At 42.5% G+C, this 18,977-nt stretch overlaps 1 protein-coding gene across 3 annotated transcripts in view; it reads left to right on the forward strand.

Annotated features, from left to right (window-relative positions):
* Dcaf5 (DDB1 and CUL4 associated factor 5) overlaps positions 1–18,977 on the forward strand; it is a 92,460-nt gene that overhangs the window by 66,917 nt on the left and 6,566 nt on the right. For all 3 annotated transcript variants that reach the window (XM_040742827.1, XM_040742829.1, XM_040742828.1), the window contains exon 8: positions 12,058–12,185. In XM_040742827.1, the coding sequence (XP_040598761.1) occupies positions 12,058–12,185 (128 nt within the window). The remainder of the gene's footprint in view (positions 1–12,057; positions 12,186–18,977) is intronic.

The raw sequence follows: 18,977 nt of genomic DNA on the forward strand, positions 1-18,977 counted from the left end.
CCTTAATACTTCTTTCTTTTACTATAAGCAGTTTGTCAAAAAATGTCCAAGGGAATTATAAAAATAAAGATTAGAAGAAGCCAGGTCATTTATATATGGTCATAACAGGCATAAGTGATACTTAGATATTTTTTCCTAAGAACCTCCTTTCTTTTTTAAACATTTATTTTACATTTACTTATTGGGTATATGTACACACACATGTGCAAATTCACATTAGCTGTGGCACACAAGTGGAGGTTAGAGGGCAATTAATTTGCCAGAGTCGGTTTTTTCTTCCACTGTGTGGGGCCAGGGATTGAATCGGGTTGTCTGGCTTGGCCACCAGAGTCTTTACCCACTACCCCATGTCTCAAAAATCCCAGGACCTTTCCTACTTTAATTCACTCTTTTTTTTCCCGTCAGTTTTGGTCAGGGTTTCTCTGTGTAACAGCCCTCACTGTCCAGGATCTAACTCTGCAGACCAGGCTGGCCTCAAGTCACAGAGATCCACTTACTTCAGTCTTCTGAGTGCTGGGATAAAAGGCATGTGCCACCACACCCAGCTTTCATTTATTCTTTATGAATGAGATTGGAGGTAGTTCCTGGATATGGGGGTTCACTATGTACTCCAGACTAGCCTGGAATTCTGAATCCTCCTGCCTCAATCTCCAGATTGCTGAGATTCTAAGTGTGTGCCACCACACCCTACTCCTAAAAATCTTTCCTTTATATCCTGTTTCCAAGGATTTTCCCAGAACACTTAAACATTTTTATTATTTTAAATTGTGTATGTACCTGTCTGTAAGTATGTCCACATGAGTGTCAGTATCTTTGGAGCTGGGAACATGGGGGCTGAGAAATGAACTCTATTCCTCTACAAGAATATGTAGTGCTCTTGCCTTTTGAACCATTTCTCCAGCCTGGGAGTTTTTCATTTTTTTATTGTTATTACTATTTTATTGCTGTTAAACGCTTTCCGTCATCCATCACATGTCCTGCTTGTTGCTTTATACATGCTTGGATCCTTGGTGATGTTAATTAAAGGAGGGCTTCTCAGATAATGGACAGGGTTGTTTCTTGAGGTTTGATAACCCTAGGCATTAAGCAGCCATTCCTATACTTGTTCTAGATATGTGCTGACAAAAGCCTATAGTTTTCCATAAATTTGGATCTAAGTCATCTTGAGTTTTTAACATTTTTTAAAGATGTATTTATTATGTGTACAGTGTTTTTGTTAGTATTTAGGCATTTTATTGGCCTGTCTTTGGAGTTCTGACAGGATACACCCCCAGCTGCTGCCACTAAGAGCACCACCTGTGCCTAGTCAATATGTTCCCTTTTAAATGGGCCCTGCCCACCTGTGTCGTTGTCTATACCTCCTTGTTCCCATTGGGGTGTTTTTTGGAGGCCCACTAACCATTCCTAATCATTGTTGTAGTTCTGCCTGCATGGATGCCTGCAGGCCAGAAGAGGGCACCAGATCTCATTACAGATGGTTGTGAGCCACCATGTGGTTGCTGGGAATAGAACTCAAGACCTCTGAAGAACAGCCAGTGCTCTTAACTGCTGAGCCATCTCTCCAGCCCAGTTTTTAACATTTAAAAAATTTTTAAACAAATCTTTTTTATATTTATTTTTAATTTTATGTGCATTGGTGTTTTGCCATGTGTGTCTTTAACTGGAGTTACAGACAGTTGTGAGCTACAATTTGGTACTGGGAATTGAACCCAGGTCCTCTGGAAAGAGCAGTCAGTGCTTTTAACCCCTCAGCCATCTCTCCAGCCCCTCAAATGTCATTTTTTAAAATTAATTTTAGCTGTATGTGTTTTGCCTCCATGTTGGTCTGGTCTGTGCACCACATACAGACTTGGTGCACATAGAGGTCAGAAGAGGGCATCAGAGTCCCTGGACCTGGAGTTGCACGTGGCTGTGAGTCACCATGTAGGTGCTGGGAATCGAACTTTGGTCCTCTACAAGAGCAACAAGTGTTCTAACTGTTGAATGACCTCTCCAGCCCCTCAAACCTCAGTTTTCAGTAATGGCATTCTCACCTATTTAATGTTACCTGCTGCCAGAAAAATGTCTTATTTTTATTTTGAGTATGCTCATCAACTCAACCATCTGCTGTTGGTGATCATGGATGGCATCATCAGAATGGTCATCAGAAAAATAACAAAGGACTCTGCCAAGTGAATGGCACAAAATATGTCTGGTGCTCAGAGAGTTGGTTTTTGGCTCTGTCAGTTGGGGAATGAATAACATCAATACCAAACTCTTAAAATGGGGGTAGGGTTGGGGTTTATCCAATAGTCATGGTCTAACTACTAAAGTTATAAAGCACTTTCCTTCTGGATTTTGGAAGTGTAGAGAAGCAGTTTCACTCGGAAGCACAGCCAGATGTGCAGCAGTGTGCCGGAGCAGAAAGAGCTCTCTGGCCCTGGGGTTTATTCTGGAGTTTCCCACCCCCACAGATCACAGATTGATTAGCTGAGAAATAACCTTTGGGTTTAATTGTATCTTTTACCTGGACTTGCAGTGTTAATTATTAAACCAGTGTAACTTTTAAAGTAGAAAGTAGGTTACCCCCCCCTTTCAGGAACTATTCTCTGCCATATTTTCACACTTGTATAAAGAAAAATGGGAATTAGTAACAGAATGGGGGTTTGTTTGTTTGTTGTTTGTTTTTTGTGTTTGTTTTATTTTTTTATTTGGAGTATCCCTCAAATTCTTTGTGTACTTGCCTCAGGATATAAGCTTGTTAGTCTACCAGGGGTTTAATACCAGAATAGCACAAACCTGATAGATTAAAAGATATAAATTCTAAAGCCAGGCATAATGGTGCACACCTTTAATCCTAGCATTTAGGAGGCAGAGTTCAAGACCAACCTGGTCTACATAGCAAGTTCCAAGACAGCTAGGGCTATATAAAAGGATCATATCTCAAATAAACATAACATTAATTTATTCCCTCATTTCTGAAAATTGGAAGGTCAAGGTATCACCAGTAAATTGTGTTTCTGTCTTTGGCTTGAAGATGGCCTTCCTCCTATGTCCCTGCTTTTTCTGTACATGCACCCTTGATGTGCCTTCCTCTTCTTGCAAGGTAGCTCTCAATTCCCTTTCAAGGTGTTCTTCAAAGATGGTTTATTTTGTAGTTCCTCAAGGAAGTTAGGTTGTTTCTTGCTGCACTGATTTCTCTCTGAGTCTCTCCTGTGTCTGTGTGTTAGTTAATCCAGTTAGTGAATTCCGAAGATATAGTCAGAATGGTCCAAAAGAAAAAAAAAGCCTTTGCCACTGTTGTGCCCAAGTTGCAAAGTCTCCAGAGACCACCAGGAAGACCCACTAAACTGCAAAAGCAAGGTTTAATGATTGTTCATCCAACCGTAACAGGGACCCCATTTAGGAAGCTGACGCAGCAGCCTCCAGAGGGAGTGAAGTTCCCTGTCTACTGCTAGGTTTAAAAGACAAAAGTTACATCAGTAGGTATGAGTTGGTTTCTGATATTGGTTGACATTTGGGAACAATCAGGAGAATTTCTAAAAGTCGTATTTTGGCATGAAATGCCTGTGTACCAATTATTTTCATTGGTCAGTGCTGAGAGGGAGCATTCTGTGGTTTCTATGGCATTGTCTTGTTACTTGCAGGTAGCCTGTTGTACACAAATACCAGTAGTTTTCAGAACTATATTCTGGAGACTACAGGGGAGGTTTTGGTCCCCCCTGGAGTTTCTTTTGTAGGCAAACTTCCCAGAAACCAGACATCTCCAAGGCTGGGGTTGGGAGGGGGGGTAGTGGTTGGAGTTTCTTTGTGTTCAGTTTTGGCCCTAGACTCTGGGAGGTCAGAGGATCTGGAGTCTCCTTGTGTCTGAGGCCTATACATGTCTTTTCTGTAGCCTGTCATGGCTGCTAAAGCAGGGGCTAAGTGAGGGTCTGGTCCCTTTATTTCTAAATTATTAGAAGTGAAGCCTTTGAGTTTAGTTTATCCCTTTCAGCCACATTAATTTAAAGTGTGCTACATGGTGATTCAGGAAGCATACCCAGGGCCTGGCACATGCCTTTGATTCCAGTACAGGGAAACAGAGGCAGGTGGATCTCTATGAATTCCAGATCAACCAAAATTAAATAACAGTAAACCAGAAAGTACACAGGTTTCATATAATCTGCTGGAGGCCACAAACCTCACATCTACTACCATTACACGTTAGTTGGCCAGAAGCCCATCATTTCCACACTGGCTAGTGCTGGCCTCGGTGTCAGGGTTTCTCTGTTTGCAAGGGTAGGGCCATATGGTTTCCCTCTTGTTGGTTTTAGTAGCTGGTAGTTGTGGGCTTTGCTTTCCCTGTATGTCTCCCCAGCATTACATCATCAGTCACAGAAAGCCAGTTCCTTTAATCAGCATCTTGTCCTGAATGGAATGAAAGTCCCTTTTGCAGCTATTTTTAGGAAGCCTTTTGTGAATCCAGCCTTGCTGCCACTATCCAACAGAACCCACCCACATTCTCTCGTCTTATGTGTGGACTTCCTTTTCTTTCGGGGCATCCTTCTTCTTTTTCCCTACTTGTGCTTTTGTTATAATTAAATTATTTTTATTAAAGCCATACATGTGCATAACTTTTAAATCAAATAATTACTTAAAACTTAAAGCCTTCTCTGCTTTGACTGATAAGAGCTTGAACTTAATATTTGTTCACTTGCTTGCTTAATTTTGTTGTTGTTGTTGTTGTTGGACTTTGCGGGGGAGGTTGGGTTTTCATTATTTTGGGTTTTTTGTGTAGATAGGGTTTCACTGTATAGCCCTGGCTGTCTTGGAACTAGCTCTGTAGATCAGGCTGGCCTCGAACTCACAGAGATCCACCTGCCTCTGCCTCCTGAGTGCTGGGATTAAAGGCTGTTGAATGTACCACCAACGCCCATCGAAACTCTTGTCTTGAAGAAGAAGAAGAAAAAAAAAAGAAATGCTTGGCATCTTTTTATGATTATGTTTTTTAAAAATATGCAATTTAAAAATTTAATTTAAATTAAAATTTAAGTTATGTGTATGATTACTTTTTTTAAAATTATATTTATTGTGTGTGTGCACAAGCAAACGTACACATCTGCATTCAAGCACACATACCCTTGTGCCTAGGGGGTATATGGAGATCAGAGAACAACTTTTGGAAGTTTATTTTCTTCCACCATGTGGTTCCTCAGGATTGGACTCAGGTTGGAAGACTTAGGAGCAAATCCCTTTACTTGCTGAGCCATCCTTCTGGCCCTCTAATTTTTAAATGCTAGCAGTAAATTCATAGTTTAAAAAAAAAAAAAAGACAGCAAGTTTCAGCCAGGCCACTTGTCTGTGTGAGGCCTACATTGTGACCCTTGAGTTTTTGTTTGACTGCATCAATGAGAAATGACCTAATCCATCCTACTACTACCTTCTTTCATTATCTGTTTGATTCTGGACTGAAGACAAGCATGGTTTCCCTCTCTAGTCATACTTCTTGAATGTAAAACACTAAGGTAGCTCAATAAGGGAAGCTGACTGATTATTATGTACCTTAATGGCACGATTAATGCATGACTCTAAATGACAAGCAGTCAACATTAACTGAATGCCTGCTGTGTGCTTCACCGTGAATGCCCAATGCTGAGAGTCTGGAGTGTGAACCAAAGTCAAGGGCATTTTTTTCCTTCCTCACTTTCCTGTTTAGAAAGACTGTCTATTAGTTGGGCTGCTCCCCACCCCCTCTTTTCTTTTTGTGTATTTGGGGTGTGGTTTCTTTTTTAATATTATACAAATTCTAAAGAAATTAAATTTTAAATGCAAATCATTCCAACTTAATGATTTGGCCAGTGATTCATGTAAGACTTGAGATTGGGCTGAGGAGAGCATTTCTTATTTGTAAGACCTATACCCCTGTTAAAACTTCTCCCTAGGTCACCTTTTTCAGTTGATAGAACTGGGGGGTTTTATGTGGCAAAGAAAACCCTTGTGTGAATATTCACACCTCTCAAAAGGGAAGAAAAGGAATCTGTTGTGTGTGGTAAATGTTTTTTTAAGACAGGGTCCTGCTATGTAACCCTGGCTAACCTAGAACTCACTCTGTAGATCATGCTGGCCTTGAATTTAGAGATCTTCCTGCCTCTGCAGCACTACTGTTGCTAGGAGTATTATGATCAGTGTAGATACAAAGTATTTTCTTTCTAGAGTTAGGTATGGAAGTAAGATTTGGCAAAGTAGTGGGAGAAATGGGTTTCTCTTCTAGCTTGTGTAGGCTTTAAGGATTTCACAGATAGAGCAGCTTTCCCTTTAATACCATACTACTTGTATTTCTTTTCTCTGCCGTGTGTGTGTGTGTGTGTGTGTGTGTGTGTGTGTGTGTGTGTGTGTGTGTGTGTGTGTGATTGTTGTTTGAATCTAGAGCCTCTTGCATGCTCTGGGGCCTACCACTAAGCTATATCTCTAGCCCTGGCCCTATTATTTATGGAGAAAGGTATAATGCAGATGGAATGATAGTCCTGTTTTTAATTTCCGTATCCATTCATCCTATAGTTGGGGACTCTAGGAAAATACTCCATCCTTTCCAAACTGTTTCTTTCTATGTAAAATAAAAATGATGGCATCAACCAAAGCGATAATGTCTGCCTTCTTGGTGTTACTATAAGATTGCTTAATAGCTGTTCAGGGATTGTTCTTCCTCACTTAAGGTTTCCCCCCTTTCTGAGCACTCCTATTGAAAAGGCAGGCTGGAGACATTGTCCTCTGTGTCCTCGTGAATGACTGACCCAGGGGTCCTTCTGTGAAGACTTCTCAACAAACTTTTCCTGAATGAAAGGGAAAACCATGCATTTTCACTATCAAGTCACTTCAGCTACCCCCACAGTCAGTAGGCTGGAAACAGCTGTAAAGTGTATTTGTCAGCCCACATGTATGTGTAGTGATATCGCTTCCTTTTTTCTATAGTTAACTTTGTGTGTGTGTGTGTGTATGTGCGCATATACAGAAAGGTCAGAGGGCAACCTGCAGGAATTGGGTCCCTCCTTCCACTGTGGATCCCAGGGTCAAACTGCTCGCCAGGCCTGGGAGTTACCTCTACCTGCTGCACCATGTCACTGGCCCTCTTTTGCTTTTCCTAGACCTAATTTGTTCTCAGTTAGGCTTAGACATCTGGTTTGTGCCTTCGTTGTAAATGGAAAAACAACTGTTTTCAGTTGGTCACACATAGTTGGTGGCAGGCACATGTGAAACACATATGAAGGAAGAGCTCAGTATAATTGTCTCTTGTACAATTAAACATACTGCCTGTGGAGTCCTGGAGCCCTACTGACAGCGCTGTTGTCCCATCTGGCGCCTCTCATCTTCTAAGTGGTTATGTGTTCCCCGAGAGACAGTCTGCTCCTCTGTCTGGCCAGATTGTTTCTCTGTGGTTTGAGACTTAAACCCTGTAACTGGTGCTAAGGCCTTTTGGAAATGTAGGATTTCTTAAGGCATCTCTTCTTTTGCCCTTCATATTTGTGAGCCCTTTAACTCCACCAGCAGAGTCAAAAATGAAGTAGGCTAATGTTCTCAACAGCTATTTATCAAACCTTATCTTTGCCATTTATAGCTCTAGCTTACTCCTTCAAGCTTTTTTCCAGAGAGTATGACAAGGCACTTAACTTGAATTTGTTCATTTACTGAGTATCTTATTATTAAAGAATTGTTTGGATAGATCACAAAAAGATAAATACTTTTATTTTCCTTTACCGTGCGGGGATTGAGGGGTTGGTTAACCCAGGGTCTTGAATACACTAAGCAAATGCACTACCACTGAGCCACACTCCCAGCCAATAAATACTTTTTTGATTTAAGAATTTCTGTGATAAGAGGGGTGGGCAAAAGGGAATTAACTGCATATGCATATACTCAACTTAAAAGTGATTCTGGTTAGGTGTCTCAAGACTGTTGTGTGATGTTTATACACTGTGAAAATGTATCTTTGCCAAAGTACCTTCTGATTGGTTTAATAAAAAGCTGAATGGCCAATAGCTAGGCGGGAGAGGATAGGCAGGATTTCCAGGAGGAAAGAAGAAATCTAGGGATGCAAATTTTGCCTTAGACCCTGAAGAAGTTGAACATGGTACAGAACAAAGGTAACTATGGTGCCAGGTGGCAGAATGTAGACTAATAGAGACAGATTGACTTAAGTTATAAAAGCTAGCTAGAAAAATTCTAAGCAAAGGCCAAGCTTTCATAATTAATAAGTCTACAATCATTATTTTTGGACTGGCAGTCCAAAGATAGTCCAACAAGAAAGCTTGCTATACAAGATGTGACGATTCTAAGGTTCATAAAAAGATTATTTTGTTTTGTTTTTCATAAAAAGATTATTAAGAGGAGTGTGAATAGACTTCAGGAGCTTGGTAAAAGTTTTGTGGAACTGACATTTTAAAGCATCATGAAGGATAGGTAGAAGTTTAACTTTTTTTCTTTGCTCTTATTGTAGTAAAATGCTAATAGCAACATCCAACCGGGTGGTGGTGGTGGTGGTGGTGGTGGTGGTGGTGGCGGCTGCGGCGGCGGCGGCGGCAGCAGTGGCAGCAGCACACGCCTTTAATCCCAGCACTTGGGAGTCAGAGGCAGGCGGATCTCTGTGAGTTTGAGGCCAGCCAGGTCTACAGAGTGAGTTCCAGCCAAGGCTAGTAATAGAGCCTACAAGTAGAGTTAGTTTGGTTTGTTTTTCTCTTGTATTCTACAGTCTAATATATTTGTGTTTCAATTTGCTCATCACATACTTATTGAAAACATGCTGCTAGGTAATATTATAGAGACTGGGATACAGCAGAGTCAGAGTTCTGCCATCACAGAGTTCACCTGTCCTTTTTCCTGAGTATGTTTATTTGTTTAAACTGTTTACTAGCAATTTATTTGTTGATATTCACTATTAGTGATTAGGTTATGACTCACCAAATCATTTACATGAACTGTACAATTGCATCTAAATTAGGTCATTTGGAACCTAAGAACCAGAGTTAGCTTTTCCCACTTGCAAACCTTTTTTTTTTTTTTTTTTTTACCTTCCCTGGGTATGTAGGCATATCAAATAAGTATACAAATCAGTTACTGATAATAAATGATAAAAATTGTTTCAAAACAATTATTTGGTATCCATGTAATTTTAGCATTTGCATTAGCAAATTTACATTCCAGTACAGCAGACATGCCTGTTCATATACTTACTGCACTACTGGAGACTGACTTAGCACCTTGGGCTCGCTGGGCACTGCTCCACCACTGAACCACATCCCCAACTTGATTGTTTATTTTCACGTAAGGAATTAATTCCACCTTGCTTGGTTTTTGATACTGCTGACATAGAGTATCTTCAGCGTTGTCCAGAGCTGGTGGATACTTTAATTCTGTAATCATCAATGCTGAGCATGCTGTTTCACATCAGTAGGTAGTACAAAGTGACAGACCATATTTGGGGACATTTGAAAATTTGTGGGGCATTCTGACCTAAACCCAATGAAACTCAAGTTAGCAATTCAAGCAGCAAGTTTTGGAATTGAACATTTTAGCACAGTGCAGTCCAAAGACATGTTGAGGCTTATTTATGCTTCTGTGCTGAGGAAAGGTACTGTAAGTGCATAGAGAGCCTATCCACTGCTGTGGCTCTGGGAAACACCGCCTTAGTTTCCCTAACAAATGGCAGAAATGCTTCCTGTACCTGTTTTGCCATCAGAACCTCGGACATGTTGACCTGGATACCTTTTCAAATTTGCTGGATACCAGTTTGGATAGGAAGGAGGAAAAAAACACAGTAGGATTAAACAAAACATGGCATTAGCTTTAATCTAGTTCTTTACTAGTGACCACCCGAATTTGGGGGTGGGGACAAGAATAGGGTGTTTAAAAAGTAGAATTCACAGAACCATGGCCAGGATGTTCCTTGACAAATCAACCTTTCCCACAACAGAAATAGACATAGAGCTACTCATGCTAGTTAGTTTTCATTGTCAACCTAGAATTTCCTAGGAAGAGGGTTGCAGGAAGGATTGTCTTAGTTGAGGCTGGCCTGTGAGCATGTCTCTGGAAGATTGTTTTTGTTTTTGGTTTTTTATTTATTTTGGACTTTTTTTTTTTTGAGACAGGCTCTCACTTTGTAGCCTTGGTGTCCTAGAACTCACTATGTAAATCAAGCTGGCCTTGAACTCATTGAGATCCACTTCCTCTGCCTCCTGAGTACTCAGCACAACCAGCTGAAAGATTGTTTGGGTAGCCTTATTTGCTGTGAAGCCCTGGGCTATATGAGTAGAAACCAGCTGAATACAAATCATGCCAGCATCCTTCTCTCTGCCCTTGACTATAATATGATATGGCCAACTGTCTCAGGTCCTGCTCCAGTACTTGCCCCTAGTAGTGGACTATAATGTGGAATTGTTAGCCAGAATAAAACCTTTCTTCCCTAAGTTGCTTTTTGTTGGGATGTTTTATCACAGCAACAACAGTAAAACTAAACGGTGCTCCTGAGGAAAGCTGTGAGCCCTGTGTCTAGACAGCTGTTGTATGTCCTGAGGTTCCCATGGATCCCTTTCCTTTTCCTAGGCCCAAGCCATCTTTCCCTCCTCCCTCCCACACTCAGATACTTGACACAGTGACACAATGTGTCGGGCTGTCCTCTTGTCCTGGGATACTTGCAACCCATGGGCCACAGGTCAGACACACTGTGTCCCAGTGTATCAACCTACTTTATCCAGGAGGCCAAATGCACAAAAGTTCCTAGAAAGAGATTAACTGGGGGAGGCATATTGTTGTAGTCATTGTTCCTTCACTGAGATATTGGGAAATGTCTGGAATGAGAGTTGATCCAAGTATTACTGGGAGTGGAATGGGGTACATAGGACAGAAACAGTATTTAATAGTCGTTTGCGAGCCGGGTATTGGTGGCGCACGCCTTTAATCCCAGCACTTGGGAGGCAGAGGCAGGCGGATCTCTGAGTTTGAGGCCAGCTAGGTCTACAAAGTAAATTTCAGGAAAGCCAGGGATACACAGAGAAAGCCTTTTCTCAAAAAACCAAAAACAAACAAAAGATATAATTTTCTATCAGTGGACTGTTGACTGGAACTGTACATGTTGTTTTCAAGGCCCACTTTGTAGTTTAAATTATTTAGAAATTATTTTCAATTATATGTATTTATTTACTTTGGGGAGAAGCAAACATGCCATAATACATACAAGGAAAACTTCTACAATTGTTGTAAGGCCCTAGGATTAAACTCAGATTATGAGTCTGGCAACATGTGCTTTTATCCACTGAGCCATCTCACTGGTCCTACTTCCAACACTTTTTGGGAGGCAGTTTCTCTGGGTAGCTTTGGAGCCCTCCTGGCCCTCACTCTGTAGACCAGGCTGCCCTTTTGAACTCACAGAGATCCACCTGCCTCTGCCTCTCACCCAGCTGGATGCTTCTTTTACAGCATTTTTAGTACAATAAGAGCAAAGAAAAAAGTTAATCTCCCACCACCCAGCCCTACTTAATAGTTGCTTGTTATGAATGTGATTATGAACGTGATCCGGGTCTCCTTTGTCTTCAGTTCTCCCTGCTGTCAAAGGGCATAAAAGGATTCTTTGCATTGTTATCCTGTTTTCCTCCCTCTAATGTTGTCTTAACATAAACTAAGAGTTTAACAAATTAAAGATGTCTTGTGTATTTACATTGCCACATGTTCCTGGTTTTGCATGCTCCTGGCTTAGCTGTCTGACTTGTCCCAAGCATTCAGTTTCATTTTGCTCTATTGCTTTGTCTAAGATGGCATATGGATTAGAACTTGGAGACCAAAACCTTGAAGTTTTAAGTGTCTTTGGGGTCACTGACAGTGGAATTGCTGTGGGTGGCTGTGGGCATTGCTTACAGGCTAAATACAGGCTCTTGAAGAGCACACATGCTGAGAGGTGTTCCATCCCTCTTCCCATGGCAATTTTATTTGTGAGGTGAGGCATTCTGCTCTCGACTCGCTGGTAAAAAATTCTCAGCTCCTATTCAGAGTTGTTTATGTGTCATTACTGGAACCTGTTTTATCATCTGATTTTGTTTCCTTCTATCTTCCCAGGTGGCATTGGCAGGGTGGTCAATGGAGCCTTCATGGTGCTGAAAGGGCATCGGTCCATTGTTAACCAGGTCCGGTTTAACCCCCATACGTACATGATCTGCTCTTCTGGTGTAGAAAAGATTATTAAGGTAAGGCACCTTCTCCTTCTGTACTCTTTAGGGAAATGTTGGTGGTTCATGACTGGAAGAAACTAGAACTATGTGTATAGGGATTTATATCTAAATATATTGAGCATTTATCAAAATTCTCAGTGAGTGCCAAGGATGGTGGTACATTCCTGTAAGCCTGACACATAGAGCTGAGGTTAGGAGAATCACAAGCCCCAAAACAGCTTTGCTACAAAGCCAGACTCTGTCTTGAAGTGGGGAGGTATCAGCGATGTTGACATATTATAAAATATTGGAGGTTAATATTTTAAAAGTAGATAGGGGCCAAGCGGTAGTCATTTAATCCCAGCACTCAGGAGGCAGTGGCAGTGGATCTCTGTAAATTTGAGACAGCCTGGTCTACAGAGTTAGTTCCAGGACAGCCAGGGCTACATAAAGAAACCCTGTCCCAAACCCCTCCTCCCCCAAAGTAGTTGGGACATGTTTACATGTATTTAATACCAACTCTCAGGAGGCAGAGGTCATCAGATCTCTGAGTTTAAGCTAACATAGTCTACACAGTGAATTCAGGCCAGGCAGATTTACACAGTAAGAGCCTGTCTTTGTTGTTGCTGTTTTTGTTTGTTTGTTTGTTTTTAGAGACAGGGTTTCTGTGTGTGCAGTCCTGGCTGTCCAGGAACTCACTTTGTACACCAGAGATCTGCCTGCCTCTGTCTCCCAATTGTTGGGATTAAAGGTGTGCTCCATTATACCTCTATCGTTTGTTTATTTTTTTAAGTGATTTTTTATGACTTCCTTTCAGAACCCTTGTACCATGTTTAGTATTAAATCAATATACTTGGCCGGGCGTTGGTGGCACATGCTTTTAATCCCAGCACTCGGGAGGCAGAGGCAGGCGGATCTCTGAGTTCGAGACTAGCCTGGTCTACAGAGCGAGTTCCAGGACAGGCTCCAAAAAACAATACAGAGACCCTGTCTCAAAAAACCAAAAATAAATAAACTTAATAAAGCTATATTTTCTGTGTTCATTTTTGTCAGAAATGCACATTTGTTTGGATATGGTAGCACACCTGTAATCAAGTATAAATATTTGAAATATAGAGGCAGGAGGATCAGGAGTTCAAGAGTTATGTTTGACCACATAGGGAGGTCAAGGCTAGCCTGAACGAGAGACCCTGTTTTAAGAAAAGGAAAAAGTGGGGGGTAGCTTTTATTTGCTATAATTAAAGACCCCAAGCAGATCAGTATGTAACCATATAAAACATTTCTATATTATAAATATTCCATAAATATCCCTTCATGTGCTTATCAGTAACTGCTAATCAAACCAGCTTATTTTTATGGAAGATCTATATACAGTTTTCAATCTAGATGGCCTTAAACCAAACTTTCAGCCTACTGACCCAACATTCCCTGACTTCCCTTTGGCTTTGAGCTTTATCTCCAGATCTACTGGTCAGCAGGCTTCAAAGCAGGAAGTGTATTCTGCACACTACTCTGTGTGTTGTATTCTAGTGGCTTCTGATCCTGGCTGGTGAGTTCTGCTCTGCAAGCCCATGTGATCAGGACAATCTCTGTCACTTCTGTTACCTAGCATGCCCTGTGTCTAAATTGCTGTCCTGGTTTGGCACGGGTTTAACTGAGTAGTTGTTAAGACTTACAGCTGAGTTGTCTCAGGATATAGTTTTAAAAATAAAACAAAAATCTGCATGTGGTTTTGATTAAAGCAAATTAAATATGAACCCTAACCATGCCATCTGAACAAACTCACCTTAGCTAAGGAGTATTTGTGTGGCTATTACAACGAGAACCAGCCTAACCTGTTTCCACAGAAGGGTAACCTACTGCCGCCACTCACATTCTAGGCGCTAGCAACCCTTTTCCATATCCCAGGAAATAAAGGTCCAGGGAAAAAGGAAATTAACACACACCACCACCACCACCACTTCCACCACCCTCCATCGACACCAGTACTAGGGATTATACCAAGTGCTCTACCACTGAACTCTGCCTGCTCCTAACCTGAAAATGAGAACGTCTTTAGGATCTGTGGTAACTTAACTTCTAAGTAAGCAGAGGTTATGCTTCCCACAATGCTTAAAATTCCTCAGTTTTTTTAATGACAAATGAAACCTGAGAAATTTTTCAGAGGATAGTAAAACTGTATTTGTGATAACTTAGTATTTTTCCTCCTTATTTTAATTGTTTGATGATTTCATACATACATATAATGTACTTTGAGCAAATCCACTCCTTAATCCCTCCCCTAGAATTCACTCCCTCTGCCCACCACCACTATCCCCACCACCACTATCCCCACCACCACTATCCCCACCACCACTATCCCCACCACCACTATCCCCACCACCACTATCCCCACCACCACTATCCCCTCCACCACTATCCCCACCACCACTATCCCCACCACCACTATCCCCTCCACCACTATCCCCTCCACCACTATCCCCACCACCACTATCCCCACCACCACTATCCCCACCACCACTATCCCCACCACCACTATCCCCACCACCACTATCCCCACCACCACTATCCCCTCCACCACTATCCCCTCCACCACTATCCCCTCCACCACTATCCCCTCCACCACTATCCCCTCCACCACTATCCCCACCACCACTATCCCCACCACCACTATCCCCACCACCACTATCCCCACCACCACTATCCCCTCCACCACTATCCCCTCCACCACTATCCCCTCCACCACTATCCCCACCACCACTATCCCCACCACCACTATCCCCACCACCACTATCCCCACCACCACTATCCCCACCACCACTATCCCCTCCACCACTATCCCCACCACCACTATCCCCACCACCACTATCCCCTCCACCACTATCCCCTCCACCACTATCCCCTCCACCACTATCCCCACCACCACTATCCCCTCCCAACTTTGTGTGCTTTGTGTTCTTCAGCCTACTCAATCTCCTTAATGCTGTCAGTGTGTATGGAGTTAGGGCCTCTCGTGTCTGGTATCTCTGAAGAAAACTGAACTTGCTCCAGGAGTCATCAGTTGCTAATAGATCTTCAGCTAGGGGCAGGACTTCATGACCACCTTCTTCCCTGTCCATGCTAGAGTTTTGTGTGGCTTGAGTTTGCCTCTGTGAGTTCCTATGTGCAGTTGTCCTGCTGCATCCTGGAAGCTGTTTTGTTGTAGTCGTCCACCACCTCCGGCCCTTTCCATCTTCCCACTCCCTCTTCTGCAATGACCCCTAAGTTTTAGGAGGGAGAGGTTATGCATACACCATCTGGGATGGAGTACTCTGTAATCCCTTATGTTTACAGGTGATGGAATGTAATTACAAATTGCTGTTGGGGTCATGTGGCTATTGTGAGGAAAGTCAGGCTGGAGCCTCACCCTACCACACTCACCATGCTGCCGGGAAGCGAGTGGACAACTGACTGAACCACCTCAGTTGTCCTTTACGTGGACGGTCATTGAAATAGCCCTGTCCCTCATTACTTCCCCCTTTCCTTTGGCCTATGATTAATAGGTTGGCACTGCAACATGCCCTTTCTAGGCCTGTTGACGTCATTCTCGACAGCGAGCTCTCTGCCTGGGCATCTCCTTTAGAAGAGAAATTCCTGTTTGGCATGTGCTCGGATGCTTCTGTGCTGAGTCTCCCCAGATATTGTTTAGTCAACTGAAGCCTTAACTCTAAAGGTCATAGGTTGGAAACTGGCCAAGTTCTCAAGAAAGAGGAGAAAATGTTTTCTCTATGAGGTTATCCAGACTGAGCTGTGGAACTCACTACTCCCAGGTTCCCATAGGAACAGAGAGGCACAGTCAGCCATTTAAACCTTAAATGTCCACAGTGAGAGAGAAACCCAAGGGGCTTCTCAGCTTCAGTTCTCACAGGTGTCTTCCCATCTGTGGTCTGGCTGGGAATGATTACAGGTTGGTTTGGTGTTCACACTCAGGCTGAGGCAGGAAGATAGCATATTTGCATTGAGCTATCCAGTAAGGCTTTGTCTCAAAAAAAGAAAAGGAAAAATAAATGCAGAAGAGGCAGAGGGGAGGATAAGGTTGAAAGTAAGTGCTGGCCCTTCTCTCTGTTGGAATTACTACCCTGCCTGACTACCTCATCCTGAGAGACCCCTAGTTCCCAGCCGTCTGTGTGTCCTATTTGTAGTGAGGGTGTGCCACAGCTCTGCCCTAGGATTTTCTGGGGCCTGACAATTGCTATTTAACGAAATGTCACTTTGCTGCTTGTTGCTTCAGCAAGGTCAGGTCATTGACTCCAGGAGCATCACCTACCTGAAGTCTGATTTTCTGTGTCTACTCTCCTTTCTCCCTGTCCACATCCTTTACTGCCATGTTTTCAACTTGGAAAAGAGCCCTCTTTCTGAAAGCCAGCCTCTTCACACCCAGAACAGGTCCTCTGTTTGCCTGAATGCCCACACTTAGCAAAAGAAGGAGTTTGTTTTATGGCTAAAGGGGGGGGTAGATTCTTTTTCCCTCAAATCTCTAAATTATGATATATCTACTGTATGCTGTTCCTGGTAAGCACTATGGGGAGCGTAAAGATAAAGAAAGGCCACACAATTCTCCCTAGGAATTGTTGGCCCAGGATGGGGGAGAAATAAAGATAAAAGGGTTCCCAAGACATGGAGACAAAAAAAGGATTTTTCTGATTTGGGATAATCTCAATAGATATCACTGTTTAAACCACCTTTTCAGCCTTTAAAGTTTAAATGCTGAAGATATGAATCCAGCCCCAGGGACCCATACGGCAGAGTGAAAGAACCAACTCCTGCACTAAAATTGTCTTCTGACCTTGATACTGTGGTTCACACCTACACACAAATAAATAAATGTGTGTAGAGGGGACAAGTGTGTTGTTGTTGTTGGATTGAAAAGTATTAGTTCACCACTTGGTCCGTGCCAGACATTGTGCTGATGAAGAAATGCTCAGAAATAGGACAGTGTATGACTGTTGAGAAAATGATCTCGAGGGGCAGAGGGTAAGCAGAGAGCTAGAGTATCTATCGGTCTAGAGCACTAGAGAGCCCCAGGGGATCCTGGCAGCCACATTGCAGAGTCTACAAACCCCACTTAACAGTTGAGGACCTTTATCTAGGTACAGTGATGATGGGTTCAGTCAATGGTCAAATTCAAAGGACTTACACAGAGAAGAGGACTTGGAGCTGCTACTTCAGCATGTCCTGGGCACTCTGCTCAGACATTTACTTTCCATAAGAACTGAGTTTTATCCTTTCTGCAGCAGCTTGAGAAAACTGTATATCAAGAAAGCTGCTCAGATCTCAAGGAGGCACACCTGACCACATTTAATAAGTAACGGGGTCTCCCTCCCTTTCTCAGAGTTGTCATTTATTAAGAGATAATTGTAATATAGATTTAAGCACAATTGCTAAAATACAGAGCGGGCACTTGAAAATGACTACACACTTATGATGCAGGCTTCCCAAATAAATCTAGCAAGTTTGGTCCCCCCCCCATTGGTTTGCTTTTAAAAGAAGAATTTGTGCTGGGTGTTGGTGGTGCACGCCTTTAATCCCAGCACTCGGGAGGCAGAGGCAGGCGGATCTCTGTGAGTTCGAGGCCAGCCTGGTCTACAAAGTGAGTTCCAGGACAGCCTCCAAAGCTACAGAGAAACCCTGTCTCGAAAAACCAAAAAAAAAAAAAAAGAAGAAATGGACAGTTTTATAGATGATTGAAATGGTTCTGGACCAGGATAATATGGAGTCAGTAATTCTGATATCCAGCTAAAGCATTTTGATCTTAAAGCTTTCTGGCTGTGGGATTCGGCCAACACATTAAAGAGAAAGCAGCCTGGCGATTAGTGCTTGGCTGTAGCTTATTTCATTTTATCACACTCATATCTGTGGTTGAGAAGTAGAGGCTCTCCAGGGTGAAGGCGTCTGCTTAGGACTGTGGGAAATGGTGGGACTTGGACTCCTGCTGCTCTCAAGTACACTGACTTCTAGGAGGGCGTTTGTTTCCCTCTGAATCTTAGGACTACATTAGGGCCCATCTAATCCACTGTTTAGATGAAGGAGCCAAGCCTCACCCAGGATTACCAGTTAGCTAGGAGCCAAGCCTAGGAGCCCACTCTCCAAGTCTCCTGCCTTTTGATCTAGTCGTATTCCATTGCCCTAAGCTCTAGAGCTACACAGTTCAGCTCAACTTGACACATTCTAGAGTCCAAATAAAACTGACTTTTAATGTTGTAATTTTCATTCCTGAAAAGATAGGATTTTTTAAAAAATGGCTTGTCAAGGGGCTTGAGAGACAGCTTAATAGTTGAGAACACTGACTATTCTTGCAGAGGACCTGGGTTCAATTTCCAGCACCCACATGATGCTCCCTAATTGTCTATAACTCCAGCTTCAGGGGATCCAACTACCTTTTCTAGCCTCCAAGGAAGACAAAGCACCTATGTACATAAAATAAAATTTTAATTTTAAAAGTGGCTTGTGAAGTAGTTAGGCCCTTCCTGTTTGATAATTTATGAAGGATAAGTAGAGCTGTTGTCATATAGGGAAGATGGCAAATAACTTTTTGGTTTTGGTTTTTTGGGGGGGTTGTTGATGTGTTTTGTTTTTTGGGGGTTTTTTTGGTTTTTTTTTTTTTTTTTTTTTTTTGGTTTTTCAAGGCAGGGTTTCTCTGGGTAGCCTTGGCTGTCCTAGAACTCACAGAGATCCGCCTGCCTCTACCTCCACAGTGCTGGGATTAAAGGTGTGGTACTTTCAAACTGGAAAATGAAGCACTTGGCTCAGAATTAAAAATGAGACCCAGAAGGCATCATAGGGCTCCAG

Source organism: Mesocricetus auratus, unplaced genomic scaffold (assembly GCF_017639785.1).
Source record: "Mesocricetus auratus isolate SY011 unplaced genomic scaffold, BCM_Maur_2.0 Super-Scaffold_15014, whole genome shotgun sequence".
NCBI classification, from domain to species: Eukaryota; Metazoa; Chordata; class Mammalia; order Rodentia; family Cricetidae; genus Mesocricetus; species Mesocricetus auratus.